Source organism: Colletotrichum costaricense (assembly GCF_030867565.1).
Source record: "Colletotrichum costaricense strain IMI 309622 chromosome Unknown Scaffold_10.1, whole genome shotgun sequence".
NCBI classification, from domain to species: domain Eukaryota; kingdom Fungi; phylum Ascomycota; class Sordariomycetes; order Glomerellales; family Glomerellaceae; genus Colletotrichum; species Colletotrichum costaricense.
This window is the reverse complement of record NW_026848239.1, coordinates 1746056-1761702: the sequence shown is the minus strand read 5'-3', so window position 1 is coordinate 1761702 and position 15647 is coordinate 1746056. Positions and strand designations below refer to the sequence as shown.

Below are 15647 nucleotides of genomic sequence, written 5' to 3'. Positions count from 1 at the left end.
CGGACTTTGGAGATAGTCGACCGGGCGCTGACAGTCGCGTTGTCTTCGTGGGTTCACGCCATGTGGATTCGTACAGTCAAGATAATGCTCGCGAAGGAAAAGAGCAAGTCGTAGCGGATTAACAATTTCGTTAGAGATTCATATACTTCGTCGGAATTAAATACATGCATTACAGCATTACGTTCTTTCGTCCATCATTTTCATAGCCAATGTGTCTCTTCTCGCTAGGCACTCGGTGCGTCATCACACAGCACCACAGCAGCAAGAGACAATAGCAATACCCTCCACAATCAGCACTCTACACCTGCACATCCTTCTCAGAGTGCGAGACGCGAATCTGCTGGTGATAGTTATTCATCGCCTTCTCGTCAACGGCGCCCTCCTCAAACACGTCAACAGTGGTGCCCTCGAACTTGCGCGCGGCAACCTTGTGCTCAAACAGCTTGTCCAGCTCGGCGTAGGTGCGGCCGCGGGGCTCGGGGACGCGGAAGTAGGTGTACACGCAGCAGAGGAAGCAGATGCCGCCCCAGAAGAAGCCAGTGTAGTTTTGCCAGTTCCAGGCGCTGGGGTTGAGCATGTACGGCGTGAGGACGTTGTTGATGATTCCGACAATGTTGCTGTGGGGACAGTGTGGTTAGCATGCGTTCGATTTTCAGACCGGAAAGTGCATCGGGAACTTACTAGAGGTTACGGCCAAGGACGACAGTCTTGATCTGCAGACGACGCGACGGCAATTCACTGACGAGCGAGTAGCACACGGTGCCGACGGTGAGCTGGTAGAAGAGAGCCCAGACCATCATGATGGAGCCCGTCGCGAGCGCGCCCTGGTCGCGGTGTTCGGCCGGCACGAGGCCCAGGAAGCCGAGGATCATGAGCATGCTGCAAAGACCGCAGAGACCGTAGAGGTACAGCGTGCGACGGCCGATACCCCACGACATGAGGAACCACGCGCCAAAGACACCGACCATGTTGATGGCGTACTGGCCGAGCGCAAAGTTGTACGAGTTTCTGGTGGAGAGACCGGCCTGCTTGAGGAAGTATCTGTGTGCATCGTAATGTTAGTCTGGTGCAACTAAAACTCAAGCAATAAAAGTGCACAAAGGCAGAGACTTACGTAGAGTAGTTGGAGAACGAGTTGCCGCTGAGGTTCTGAATGGCCCAAACCATGCACACAATCTCGGTGCGGCGCAGGTCGACGCCCTTGAAGCAGTCCAGGTAGGATGCGCCCTCGGTAATTTTCTCCTCAATCGAGTTGGTGTGCACCATCATGGCGACCGTCTCGTCGGCGTCGAAATCAGTCTCCTTGTCTCTGCTCGTCAGGCGCAGCAGCGACTTCTTGGCCTCGTCAATCTTGCCCTTGCGCACCAGCCACCAGGGCGACTCGGGCGCAAAGTAGATACCAATGGCCAAAGGCACCGGCCACATCCACTGCAGCGCGTAGGGAATGCGGTATGCCCACTCGTCCTGGCGGTCGAGCATAGAGACGATGACGCCGATACCAATCTCCTGGCCCATACCCCAGCAAAAGTTGACATAGGTCGTCAGGTAGCCGCGCAGGGCGACGGGGCAGACTTCGGAGGCATAGGTGATGCACAGCGTCTGGAAGACACCCCATGGGATACCGCAGAGGATCTCGGCGGCGAGCAGAGTCTGAACGTTTTGCGCGGTGAAGAAGATTGTGGTGAAGGCGGCGACTAGCAAAAGACATGTGATGACGGTCCACCTATAGCCGAAGCGTTCCGAGACCCATCCGTTGATGAAGAGACCGATGATCTCGCCGACGGTGGCACCGTTGCTGAGGCCGGCTTGCCACGGCGCAGGGACCTGGTAGGATCCGTCGGCGGTGAGGACGCCGTACTTTTGGTTAAATTGCGGGAATGCGTAAAAGTTGCTGACGAGACTGATGTCGTAGCCCTCCATGGCGATGCAGGTGGAAATAAGTACACTCCATGCAATGGCCTTGGGGTAGAGCTTAATGCCCTGCATCAGAGTCATCTTGTGCTCCTTGTCCGTGGCCGCTTTGGCGTTCTGGACAAAGTTGCTGGCGAGTTTGGCCGAGTGGTGATCGCCGATCTCGGCCGAGACGCGGTCTGGTGCGGCGACCACATCATCGTGCGCCGATTTGGACTCCATCGTGGATGGGCTTTGGAGGAAGGGTTGCGTTGCGTGGCGTGGTGGAGGTGTTGTTGTTATTGATGACTGTTCTCAAGGAGAAACTGAATTCTCTCGAGGTTCTACGGCGATGCACACACTATCGCGTGCTGCAATGGGGAGATTGCGCGCACAACGTGGAGATCGTTGAAGCGTTGCCAAGGCTGGCGTTGAGCAGATGTGGTGAAGAAAAAGAGCTCTGAGAAAGCGGCTGCGCTGGGAGATGCTGCTTGCTGAAGAGGAGATCGTCAAGAGGTGGAGATTGAGGGGGGAATCGCTGGATGTTATATAACAACAAAATATTCGCGCGCGACGGGAACGAACGGTCCTGGATTGTGTGGGACGATGGCTACGGGCCTACGGCTTCGATGGGAAAACCCACAAAAGAAAGGGCTCGAATTTTTTTGAAGAAGTGCGAAAGACTGGGGCCAGGACATTGAACTCGTCTAGTTGTTTGATTTGATTTGTTCCGTTCGGTATCGCGCGTCCTCTTTTTTTGTGGTCAAATAAACAAGGGCAATCTTCCGATAGACCAGTCGTCAGCTATTGGAAGGATGAGGAGAATCCTGTGCCGAGAAGACCAGGGGACTGGTCAAAGTTACCGAAGCCGTCGCAATTCGCAAGGGGCCTTTGAAGTCTTTGGCTTCTTGGAGACATGGAAGAGCAGAAAAGGGAGCTAGCCATTGGGCAGATTGGTTCTCGTCGGCGAGGGGTACCCGTTCATCTTTTGATGGCAGATGCTGGGGTAATTTGGGACTTGGGCGAGATAAGGTAAAGCGACGTGACATTTCTGTCGTCGGGGTGCCGCCCAAGGGGGGTTGGCGTGTTTCTCTGTGTCATGACAGGGTGCGTTCGACATCTGCCAGGCCGTCAGGTTGGGACGGAGATGGGAACCCTTTGCTGCCATTGAGTTTGTCTGGGCCAACTCTAGCGTGCGGGGGAAGTTTGAGCGTCGCCATGTTGGTGGTGTCGAAATGGTCAGCTGAGCGGCCGTTGAATCGTTGGTTGCGTGCAGACCCAAGCCATCGGGAAGAAGTCCATGGCTGCTGCAGCAAGGGAGGGCGGGGAAGAAAAGTTCGGGTCAGTGAGTACGGCGTAGTGAGGGTGAGAAACAAAGATAGAGTTGGCGCCGGTAATGTGGGAGGGAAGGGCGGACGAATGAAAAGAAAACTATTGAGAAACTCGTTCGACTTTGCTGAAGAGCCAGAGGCCCGGGAACAATTGAATCCAAGAGCCCAGAAGAGCCAACAAGAGTCTTCAAGTATCTGCGCCAACTTTGCTTGTTGGCATGACACAGTTTGTTGGCAGTTGGGTACCGATAGCGAAAAAGAGAGAGCGCTGGGGAACCGTCGGAGTGGCTCGGCCATCGGCGTCTGGCTGGCCTTTTGAGACTGGCCTGAAGTGCCCAGAAACTGGCAGAGTCTGAACTGGTTAAAAAAGGGGTCCCTGACTCTCTGTGTCTGTGGTGTGTGTGTGTGCTATGTGTGTGTCGTGAGTGGAGAGGTGTCGTCGGATGTGCTGCTGACCAACTCGCATCCCCACACACGTCACTGGTCGTCGCCCCGGACTCAAGCTTCAATTCAATTTCAGATCTGCTCAAAAATCGAGGGGCTCCCCCAGATCTTCTCCATCTTCCCCGGGTTTCAATCATTTCATTGCAGCCTCAACTGGGGGCTCGGAAAGAATTGCAAGTGGCACAAGTGCCATGCCGTCTCCCGAAGCGCCTGATTCGCTAAGTGCCACGACCTGGTGAGTGAGACTCTGCTGATCCACCCGAGGAGGGGCCGGCCTCTCGGGGAAAAACACCTGTTTTGGAGGCGTCAATTTGGAGGCCATTCGCACCGACGGCGACACGGACAGCGGCGCCGCTCACCTTGAGACGCGGGGTGCCGAGCAGATTTCGGCGAGAGATGAAGGCAATGAAGCTCTCGCCGGTGATGGCAAGGTGAAGGAAGCTCAAGGGTCTTCGTCGACGCCGTTGCCATCTGCTGCTCCAGCTGAGAAAGAGTGAGGAAGTCGGTTGCGATGGCTCTGAACTCGGTCTGTGAGAAAAGAGGCAGCTGTGGAGAGAGAGAGCCGGTGGGAGAGAACCGCAAAGTTCGACAGATATATCATGATCGAGGAAGAGGTTGCTGACTGTGTTTGATCCGTGCAGCGAGCAGTGTCGCGAGCAGCACCTGCGATGTGATCGAGTGCTGCCCATCTGCGGGCGGTGCCTGATGACAGGGCGAGAGTGCAAAAAGGGCTACAAGTTTCGCGCCCCCAAGCACGCCGTATTCAGAGAGAGCCACAAGTGGCCTGCGCCGCCAAAGAAGCTCAAGTTCATCGACGAGACTCGCGGTGTCGAGCTCGGCGAGGACCTCGACAGCAACGAGTCTGTTCACGACTCGGCGCCAGACGTTGACGAAGTTGGGACAGAAGCCACAACAGAAGTCGCGTCCACTTCGCCAGGCACGGCTACGGCCGTAGACTCGACAGTCTCTGATGATCAGCGTCGGCCGTCAATATACGCAGCAAAGGCGGCGAGCTGGCCTTTGCCTGGAGACGAGAGCCGGCCCGGCGCCAAAAGCGTCGTTGATGGCGGCGACGTGGTGGACGAGCCTGTCCAACCTCCGCATCGAATATCGTTGAGTACGCCTGGCGCCGACAACCACAGCCAGCACGGTAGCCATCGCGAACATTCTGGCTCCGTCGTGAGTCTGCCGCCGGTGCAGTCGATGTTGCCGCCGTTGGAGGGCATATACACCGATCGACCGATATGGCCTATCCAAGGGCGAAAAGAAGCCACGCTGTTCCGTCATTACGTGGACAAACTTGGATTCTGGGTATGTTGAAATAGCTGCGGGATGGCTTGCTTTTTTGAAGCAACGAAGAAACGACACTGACCGGACCACCAGCTCGATGCGTGTGATCCCTCCAGACATTTCGAGGTCGAAGTACCGCAGCGTGCCGGCTCATGTCCCATCTTGCTCAACGCCATCTTCGCCCTTGCCTCGAGGCATCTGAGCCTGACGAGCGCATACGACTCGCTGGCATCGAACCGGTACCACGAGCAGTGCCTCAACTACTTGATCCCACTGCTGGACCACGCAGGAACGGTGTCGGACGAGAACTTGTTTGCTGCAACAATCATACTTCGCGTGCTGGAAGAAATCGATGTAAACACCCTGGGCCAGGACACGCACGGCCACCTACTCGGAATTCACGCCTTTGTCAACGCCGGAGACCGATTCCTTATGCCGGGAACTTTGACGGCGGCATGCTTTTGGGCTGGACTGAGGCAGGAGATCTACAGCGCCGTCATCAACCAACAGGTGGTCCGAATGAACCTCGGTCATGCCATTGTCGACCGATCCACCACCCCGGCCGACGACTTTGTCTGGGCAAATCGTGCCATTGTCCACTGCGCCGATGTCCTCAACTTCTGCTTCGGGTCCGAGGCGGGGTCGGTGCTGCAATGGGGCCAGCTCGAAATGGCAAACAGAGAATGGAAGAACGCGCTACCGCCTTCGTATACTCCCATCTTCTTCCGAGAGAGGACAGATGAGGAGGCTTTCCCCGAAGTATGGTACCAGAAGGCTTGTCATAGTGAGTATACCCCTGGTCTGGTCCCGGTCTGGTCTGGCCTGATCTCGGAACTGCTCCCGGACACGGAAAGTATCTCAGATATCCGACGATCCGGAAGGCTGGCTCATGGCCAACCCTCCTCTTCAGGAACCGCTTACTGACAACTCCTCGGTAGTCATCGCTGTCCAACACCACATTCTCGCCGAAATGTACCTCGTGCTGTTCAATCCGAGCATACCACGAGTCGGCGGCGGCCGCAAAGCTGCTGAGAAAAGGCTGACCCAGCAGATTCAGGATCTCCTGCGGAGTCTCTGTGGAATTGGCATGTGCAACCAATGGTCACCGCCGGCCATGTTCACGGCGTGTATGGGTATAGCCATCGGTACGTTTTGCTTTCTTGTTCCTTTCCGGTTCTTCTTTCGTTGCTTTTTTCCTATTTCCGTAGCTTTCAAATTCGAACGTCCTGAACAGTAGACTAATTTGGGCCTCCTCCAGCCGGTGATCGATTCGACACCAAGCATGACCAGGAAGCTCTGCTGAAGATGCTCAGCATCACCGAAAAGGCCCACGCAAGGCCCACGACAGCGGTGCGGGATCAGCTGATGCACGCATGGGGCTGGTTGGACGGGGAAGCAATGAACGAGGATTGAGGAGGAGCACAGGGTGACCGCCCACTCCGCCTACCCCAGACCGCAGAGGTTGGGAGAGGCGGGGTTCAGAGACATGCGTAGGCGAACTGGACTGGCAGGCCAGTCGCCGAGAAGATGTTTGATGAAAGCCTCTTCCATTGGATCACGATAATCACTGCTGGCGAGACACGAGAGAGATCGCCTCTCACTTGGAATTGGATGTGGATCACAATAGACTTGGTGCATGGGGCTGGACTGGACTGAACTGAACCGGACAGGACTGGATACGTCCCCCGGACTTGGATTTCGCTTGGTTTGCAATCTGTGGATACCCGACTTGATAGTGTAGAAGCGTCATGATGCTGTGTTTGTAGCGGCAGGATCTGGCTGGCCCGGCTGGGCTGGCACAGTAGTATAGCGTACGATGCAGGTTGAAAGCAATCGGACATATTTCGCGATTCCATCTGCTTGGTTCTTCATTATCCGCGGGTTATCGCTGGCCAACCTGATCTCGAGAGTGTCTGATTTCAAAGATAGTGATGCTCACGGCCTCCCCGCACACGGCGCACACGGCGTTCCATCCACATGGCGCCCATATACGAATAGATGAGCATCGTCGTGTAATGCCGGCTGGTCTGAGCTTGAAACTGACAGCTGCCGTGGCACATTGGAACACGTAGGGACCATCCAGATCCCGCGGGGTTGTTTGGGAAGCGTGGGGAAGCCAGCAGGTCTTGGCCAAGCTCGCCCTGGATTACCGTCAGGGACGACATTGGGAAGGAGGCCCCGAAGCTGTGACGAAAATTGATGTCAGACATGTTCGTTTTGGGCGAATCGAAGGTTCCGAAGCCAAGAATCTCGGGAGAAGGCCGGGACGGACACCGGGTGACGGTGAGGGGAGAGGTCTGGCAAGGCCTGGGCAAGGGACCACTGGGATATCCCCTCCGGCAAATGTTCTATATCCAATCAGTAGGAAGCCATTACTGAAAAGAGGAGAGGAATCCGCGGGGATGGAGATGTCCTGCATTGAGCGGGAATGGCGTTGGTTGTCGTTGGCAGGGGGGCGTCGAGGTCTGCGTGGCAGCCAAGTGCCAAAAGAGGGAATAATCAAAAATAGTCTGCAAATCCCATGATGAAGACGGCGGGGCCAGAAGGTCTCGTAGGGTCGTGGAGGGGTGGACCGGGGGAAAAGCGATTAAGCTTTGCCGCAGAAAAAGAATCCAAGGTTGGCAGAGACGCAAGGGCGCCGTCACATTGCATCGTTTCTGGCCATCCCGAAATGCGGTTGGCGTGGAGTCGTGGAGGTCTGGAGAATAGGCGAAGCGGGATTGAAGGTGTGGAAGAAGCGTTCGAGCGTTTGCGACTAACAAGGATGGCAGTCGTGGATCTCGGAATTCTTTACCATTGTCGTCGGGAGTTGACGAGAGGTCAAAACTTTTGGAAATTCCAGCAACTTGCACGAGTCTCCATATGGTCCCAATGAGGATTAGTGAGAAGACTCCAGAGTCATGTGAGGTCATGTGACCGGAGATTCTGGCTGCTTCTGTTCCGGCGAGTGAAGAGTGGGTCCAGCTCTGGATTTGGGTGGGGTCCTCTTCCAGCAAGAATTCGGCGATTTTCTCCTCTTCCAACGACGCAAAACTTGGAATCCCCTCGCCGGCCTCGCCTTTCTTCGTCGCAACGTAGCAACTCTCTAGGGCCTCTCCACAGATCTGAAATCTCGCCCCGTCTTTCCTGCTCCATCTGGATCATAACCACTCTCCGCGGGGCATAGTTCTGCACGGGCAAGACAAGGGCCATGCAGATGACGACCCTTCACGGCAAAAACGTCAACTCGGGCTGCTTGTCCAAGTTAGCCTTTTGCCCACACCAGTACGGATGGATACCCGGTGCTGCCATGACGAGGTACTTGGCCCGAATACTGCGTCTGGCGGGCGATACTAGGTACCTCGCCATGTCCGAGTTTTTTCCCGTCCTACTCCTTCGTTACTCTTCTTGCCCTTCGTAATCTTCATCTTCCGTGATCTTGTCTTCAACAACATATTTAAAGACTATCTCCAGATACCTACTTCTCCCTCTTTTTGCTCATCATCAAACCAGTCTTCAGCATTCGAGTGATACCCCCCTTTTGAAAGATCATCATATATCGACTCTTTCTTCATATCGAGCTGTAATCTTTCTTAGACTTTCTGTACCAAACTCTTCTTTTCGACTTTGCAAACTACCGTCACAATGGCTGCTGCTGTCGCCACCCCTTACGTCCGCACCGACGGACACGCCCTCGAGGAGACCACCGACTTTGTCGAGGAGGTCAACATCCTCAAGGACCAGTACAATAAGGCACAGAACGACTTCGAGGGCGAGTCCAAGTTCGACTCAGAGAAGGACAAGACCGCTTTCCGCCAGTACGAGGATGCTTGCGACCGCGTCAAGAACTTTTACAAGGAGCAGCATGAGAAGCAGACCGTCGAGTACAACCTCGCTGCCCGCCAGAAGTTCGCCATTGACCTTACTGGCAAGATCCCCTGCCGCGATGAGATGACCATCTGGGAGGCCATGGAGAAGCTCAACACCCTCATCGACAACTCGGACCCCGACACCGAGCTCTCTCAGATCCAGCACTTGCTCCAGACCGCCGAGGCCATGCGCCGTGACGGCAAGCCCCGCTGGATGCAGCTTACCGGCCTGATCCACGATCTCGGCAAGCTTCTCTTCTTCTACGGAGCCGAGGGCCAGTGGGATGTCGTCGGTGACACCTTCCCCGTCGGATGTGCCTTTGACAACCGCATCGTCCTCCCCACCACCTTTGAGGGCAACCCCGACAACACCCACCCCGTCTACAGCACCAAGAACGGCATCTACGAGCCCGGCTGCGGTATTGAGAACCTCATGATCTCTTGGGGCCACGACGAGTACATGTACACCGTCTGCAAGGAGCAGTCCAAGCTTCCCCGTGAGGCTCTCGCCATGATCCGCTACCACTCCTTCTACCCCTGGCACCGCGAGGGCGCCTACCGCGAGTTCATGAAGGAGGGTGATGAGGACCTCCTCAAGGCCGTGCTTGCCTTCAACCCCTACGACTTGTACAGCAAGTCTGATGATGCCCCCACCGTTGAGGAGCTCAAGGTATGTCTTACTCAGTCCTATCCAGATCTAAATTTCATCATGAGACTAACAATTTGATAGCCTTACTACATGGAGCTTATCGATGAGTACTTCCCCACCAAGGTCATCAAGTGGTAGACATGCCCTTTCAGATTGTCATGTTACGACGGGTACGAAATGAGATGGGACCTTTGGCATACACGCCCTGGGACATATGTTCATGTCGCAAGAGGCACGGCGTTTTAATTGGGATACTTGATGATACATTTGAGCGGTCTTTGTGTGCGCGTATGAGATAAAAACATGGCCAGAAGAAGCCTTGACGAGTCAACTGAAAGTACTCGAGTTCAGGGAGTCTAGAATTCTTTCTAATAGACTAGCGCTCTGAAGAAATTGTTGCAGCGCAAAAAGATCCGGACCATGTGATGTTGCCTTCACCTGTCGATTCACTTAATATAGCCAGGTATCGCGAGCAGCTAATCTTGTCGTGATGCAGGAACTCACAGTTTGTCTGTGTTTCATCACACCCACCCACACCTAGACACAGTCAGCTGCTTCACTCATCTCATGACTCTTATCCTTGGCAGCGTAGATGACAAACGCAACTCATCGTGTCTTTCAACCCCAGAACTTCATCTGACTATTTATCAACGCAAGTGAGATAAAGTTGCTCGAACATTCACCTGATTCTCATCACCCTCCTTTCAATCCGAAATTGAGCTTAATGCCGGTGGAGTTAGTGTAGTGATCTCCCTCACTAACGGTAATTCAATAGATCGTACTGTTCTACATATTATGTATCAACACGCTGGTTGCTTGTCAACCCGAACCTTGGCTTGGATTCCTCATCGAACACCTCGGACCGTGGTATTTCTCTCAACGCCAACCCATAGGCGCACCAATTGAATGACTGCTTACGAATCGCCACATCAAGATAACGAGGGACTTCTGATTCGGCCCCCGACTTAAAGCAGTTATCCAATGGCATGATCCCATTGCCCCACCCTCTCAGCGACCGGAGGCCCCGATCATGATCCGTGTCGGTAAGGTCCACATCACCGAGAGCAGGGCCCGCTTACGGAGCCGGTCGGGGCATTTGTCTTTACCCTTACCCCAGATCGTCACATTGAGCAAAACATGCTGTGCGACTTTTCTTTCTTAGGCATAGAAAAGAATTCAGACTTTGCAACTCAGGCAAACTTGAGGCAACTCATCAAGGGAGTGGCAGGTGTTTCTCCCCACATATGCCACATGTCTCGAACTCCTAAATTCACACGATGTGAGGCCAATTTCACTCCAGCCCTGAGGCCAAGTCGTGCGCTTACCAACGACCCACAAACGCACCCACAAGCACACAAAACTGTAGACATCGTGACTCAACAGAGAACGATCCACAAATCCAAAGCCCTAATGAACACCTTGTGCTCTCGCCCTCGACATCAACGAGTACCCATCATCAAGCACAATAGCTCAGGGGTAGAGCGCTGGGCTCATAACCCAGAGGTCCCTGGATCGAAACCAGGTTGTGCTATCACCACTTTTGACTTTTTGGTTTCCTAGTTCTCCAGAATCAGAGTGCACTTGCGCTCTCTTTATATCAAGCGCTGGTGGTCCATTTCCACGGATCAGACCGACTTCTTTCTCGATTCTTCCAAGATTGAAAGCATGAGGCCATCACTGACCGTGTTTGGACAAACTAGACAATGTGTAAAACTGCAGGCCTGAGAGCCCTCTGAGCACGAGTGAACCATGTTTCTTCAAAAAGTTTTGCCTGGTGGTGTTTGCGCCACCACTGACCGTTCTCTAGCCCTTGGGAATTGGTTCATCCCATGTTTCCCAACCCACTTGACCAGGTTTGTCGGACTCAAAGACAGCCGTCCGCCGACCTCATAAAAGCGCAAGCGCGTATTATTCTCTATCGCAATGTCATTGGGTCCAACTTGAGCCTCATCTTCGCCGACTTGGCTGCAGCTTTTACTTAGCTTAAACATCTCAAATACGCACTTCCGCCCGCCACGAATAAATGCCATACCAAAGAAGGCGAACGGGAATTTCCGGAATGCTTTACAACGCTCATCCAACGTATACCAGCACCGCGGTTCACGTCAGATTTGACACCCGCACGTCTTCTTTGCTGAGTCCTCAGGTAAGAAAGCAATGTGGCGAGGGAAGAGAAGAAATCGGTTACCCGCCCATCGAACAAAGTCGTTTTAGACGTTTTGGTTCGATCCTCGGGCAGAAGATGAAATCCTTCAAAGTTTTCGATGCTCTAACCCTCAGCAGTCCTTCTCATACATCCGCACGGCCAATTTTTGAAGACCGTCGACCGCGCCACATGCGCCGGCCGAGGGTTGGAGGGGCACTGTGCCTAGCTTCGAGCTTCAGCCTTTCTTCTCAGAGGTGAAATGTTCGTGGGGGAAATGGACTGTGAAGCTGAGTAGAGAGAGGACATAGCGGGGCGACAGATGCACGTTGCCGCTTGCCGGTGGCCGAGCGCTCGACATTTTGAGAGGTGACGGCGGTTTTGATACATGATATAGCCACACTGCTCAGACCTTTTTGCTGCCAAACGCAAGATACGCTTTGCTTGCGCAGGGCCAAGACACGGCCGAAGACGACCGCTGCGTTCGACGAATCGACACTATGGGCTGGAGAAAGCACATGAAGGAGCTTGAACAGCGACATGATTGCCACACGGGAAGACGGGGTCTAGGCTGTGGCGACTTTCTCATATTTGGTAAATCCCGGGGTAGGAGCCGTAGGATCTACCGACTAGAGAATATCATACAGGATTCTCAACTTTGAGCCGCATGATTTGACGATAAGAGAGACGTCGCGAAACATCCAACGGCGCTTAGAGACGCGCAGCTGACGAAGAGATTGTGGCTTTTCGAGTTTCCTGATGAATCATCATGCAACCGCCAAGCGAGACTCCTCCGTCTCAGCAGACGCGCCTATCTCTTTCTCTGATGCCGATATACCCTTGGTTACAACGGGAAGTCATACGAACCCGAAGGCCGCCCGAGGGCTGCATGGTGGCGGCCGTCTAACCTGAACCCCCATACCTCTCCTCAGATTGCTTCTCGCCTTGCAGCCTGCCTTCAGTCTGAACTGGTCCCCCTCGCATACCTGTACTCAGTAACCAGGAGAGCGGACTTTGGTTCCGGCTGCCGGGTAGAAGCGAACATGCATTCAGAGTCACCCACCTCGGGCTTGTCTGACACTCGTGATAACCGCCCACTAAGGCGGCCATGGACCCAAAGACCGCTTGGTACCCGGGACCGACTGTCAGGAACTACACACAATCCAATCCAATCCAACCGCAGTAAACTACACACACGCTCACTCCCACTCAGACAGTTCCAAACATCATCCCATCTTACCTTTGCCTTCCCTCCTCAGCCCGAATATATTGAAACTAACCCGCCGTATTGGTGCCGCCCGCCTTGGTATAAAGCTCTCTGGTTGGTACGTGGGTGTGTCTAGGAACGAGCTCCTTCCCTTCCGCGGCGCAAAATCTAACAGTTTCCTACGTTTCGCGACGCTCGACCTAAAAGGCTAGATCACGGTTCGTCCCCGAACGACAGCACCGTGCCCTCTTTCCTAAGGTTAATCAGGCGGTGGCCAATATCACAGCGCAGGTTTTCTACCTTATCTAAAGGTTGCGTCGACCGTTGAAGAGTTGGAATTTCTGGAAGCTCTTCTCTTCTTTTGTTACGTCGAACGAACAAGGTTGTGGTAGAGATAATACTGGGTGGACTAGGTAAGTCGCCTCCTCTTAGAGTGCCACTTCATGAAACGGGATCCTCGTTGACTGACTCCTATGTAGGGCAACTCGAGCAGATATTCATAGCCCTCGGCATACGCATCAGCTGAAGACAGTCAAGATGAAGTCAACACTCTCCAAGAGCGCGCTCTTCTTCCTCTATGGCCTAGCAGCAGCCGTCCCCTCACCGTCGTCCAACACTGGTGTCTCGAGGAGGCAGGACAACGCACAGCCTGGCTCATCAACCCCTGCGGACTCTAACCAAGGGCCTAAGTCTTGCAACACTGCCGACAACAGACAGTGTTGGGTTGAAGGGTTTGATATCAAGACTGCTTACGAGGAGTCCATCCCAGATACTGGTGTGACGAGAGAGGTTGGTTGACGCGTGTACTCTGAGGGTTACGCCGTGCTAACAAGTTGGACAGTATGACTTGGTTCTCACCGAGCACACCTCTTTCCAAGGTCAAGATGGCATGACCAAGAACACGGCGATGTTAATCAATGGTAGGCTACAATCTCTCCTTTCTTCCACACCGTTGTGTGCTCACTCAAGCCCTTATAGGTGGCTTCCCTGGCCCGAACATCAAGGCAAATTGGGGTGATAAGATCAAGGTCAGGGTCGTGAACAACTTGAGGACGAATGGGTAAGTAACAGCAGCTATAATGCGCACCCACCCCCAGGATACTGAATCGCTGACAACCCCACAGAACCTCAATGCATTGGCACGGCCTGCGACTTCTGAACAACAACCAGAACGATGGTGTCAACGGTATCACCGAGTGCCCCATCCCGCCAGGAGCCACCAAGACCTACGAGTGGCGTGCCGAGCAGTACGGTTCATCATGGTACCACTCGCATTTCTCCGACCAGTATGCCAACGGTATCGCCGGTACCATTCAGATCGATGGACCTACCTCCAAGAACTACGACGAGGACCTCGGCACCTACTCCATCACGGATTGGTATTACAAGTCTGCCGACGAGATCCGCTCCACCTTTACTGCCCCCGCTGCCGTTCCCGCCAGTGACAATATCCTCTTCAACGGCACCAACATCAACAAGAACGGCGGTGGCAACTACTCCCGCGTGACGCTCAAGAAGGGCAAGTCTCACAAGATCCGCCTCGTCAACATGTCCGTCGACAATACCTTCACGGTGAACCTCGTCGGTCACAAGATGACGGTGACGGGAACCGACTTTGTCCCTGTCAAGCCCTTCGAGACAGACTCACTCTACCTGACCGTCGGCCAGCGCTACGATGTCATCATTGACGCTGACCAGGACGCCAGCAAGGCGTACTGGTTCAACGTCACGTTCCCGTCCAACAGACTGTGCGGCACGTCCAACATGAACAAGCCTGCTGCCATCTTCCAGTATGAGGGTGCGGCAAACGGCCTCATGCCCAAGGATGCCGGCAAGGCGCCCACCGATTCCCAGTGCCAAGACAAGACGGACTTTGAGCCCATCTACAGCGTCGACGTCAACTCTACATCGTTCGCCAAGACCCAAGATGATACTCTTGACATTACCGTAGACACGAGCAGGACCACCGGCACTCAGCAGGTCTTCTGGAAGGTCAATGGCCAGAACATGGACATCAACTGGGACCAGCCGACGCTTTCTTACCTCGCCAAGAACAGCACCGACTACCCCGACAACTACAACGTCTTCGAGGTTCCCGCCGACAATGCTGTAAGTTTCCCCGTATCGTCCATCCCGGCACCACCAGCTAACATTATCACAGTGGGCATTCTGGGTCGTCGAGAACCTGTTCCCCGCCCCTCACCCCATGCATCTTCACGGCCACGACTTCTACATCCTAGGCCACTCCGAGCCGGCCTCCAGCGGCCGCGGCGACGGCGTCCGCTTCAACGCGCAGACCGACGTCTCCAAGCTAAACTTCAAGAACCCGACCAGGCGCGACGTGACCACCCTCCCCGGCCGAGGCTGGCTCGTTGTCGCCTTCAAGACGGACAACCCCGGCGCGTGGCTGTTCCATTGCCACATTGCGTGGCACGTCAGCCAGGGTTTGTCGGTGCAGTTCTTGGAGCAGACTGACAAGATTATGGATACTGTCCGGGCTCAGGATATGGATGATATGTGCAACCAGTGGCAGACGTACTCGAAGAAGGCTCCTTACCCCCAGACCGACTCTGGTCTGCGTAAGCTCAAGATGTAAAAAAGCCCTGGATGTTATCACTCATGGGAATTTTGCAAAAGATTGTAATGGACTGTTTGCTTGATTGTCTACTTGTTGGATCATTTGTGGGAAATTGAGTGGCGTAGCGGTCGGAGCATGGTCATGACTGTGGGAAAGAAGGAGCATCATAGATAGAAATAACATTCATGCTAATCATCGTCACTATTACTTCGCAATCCTATGTGCTAAACATAGTACATGTTCAACCTTCGTCTCCCTCAGGATGGC

At 54.2% G+C, this 15647-nt stretch overlaps 4 protein-coding genes across 4 annotated transcripts; 3 read left to right on the top strand and 1 right to left on the bottom strand.

Moving 5' to 3' along the window:
- Positions 1-298: 298 nt before the first annotated feature.
- On the bottom strand, positions 299-2133 carry CCOS01_10209 (sugar porter family MFS transporter; the record flags this gene model as incomplete). The annotated part of the gene is made up of 3 exons (XM_060458365.1): positions 299-617; positions 682-1041; positions 1115-2133. 3 exons carry the CDS (start codon positions 2131-2133, stop codon positions 299-301), a joined length of 1698 nt encoding a protein of 565 aa, XP_060311530.1.
- Positions 2134-3856: 1723 nt separating this feature from the next.
- CCOS01_10208 (uncharacterized protein) lies at positions 3857-6368 on the top strand (the record flags this gene model as incomplete). The annotated part of the gene is made up of 6 exons (XM_060458364.1): positions 3857-3900; positions 4012-4158; positions 4307-4976; positions 5049-5739; positions 5810-6100; positions 6214-6368. 6 exons carry the CDS (start codon positions 3857-3859, stop codon positions 6366-6368), a joined length of 1998 nt encoding a protein of 665 aa, XP_060311529.1.
- A 2211-nt stretch (positions 6369-8579) lies between these two features.
- On the top strand, positions 8580-9590 carry CCOS01_10207 (uncharacterized protein; the record flags this gene model as incomplete). Its single annotated transcript, XM_060458363.1, has 2 exons — positions 8580-9473; positions 9534-9590. 2 exons carry the CDS (start codon positions 8580-8582, stop codon positions 9588-9590), a joined length of 951 nt encoding a protein of 316 aa, XP_060311528.1.
- A 3749-nt stretch (positions 9591-13339) lies between these two features.
- Positions 13340-15398, top strand: CCOS01_10206 (multicopper oxidase; the record flags this gene model as incomplete). The annotated part of the gene is made up of 5 exons (XM_060458362.1): positions 13340-13591; positions 13644-13722; positions 13781-13862; positions 13927-14911; positions 14964-15398. 5 exons carry the CDS (start codon positions 13340-13342, stop codon positions 15396-15398), a joined length of 1833 nt encoding a protein of 610 aa, XP_060311527.1.
- Positions 15399-15647: the final 249 nt, after the last annotated feature.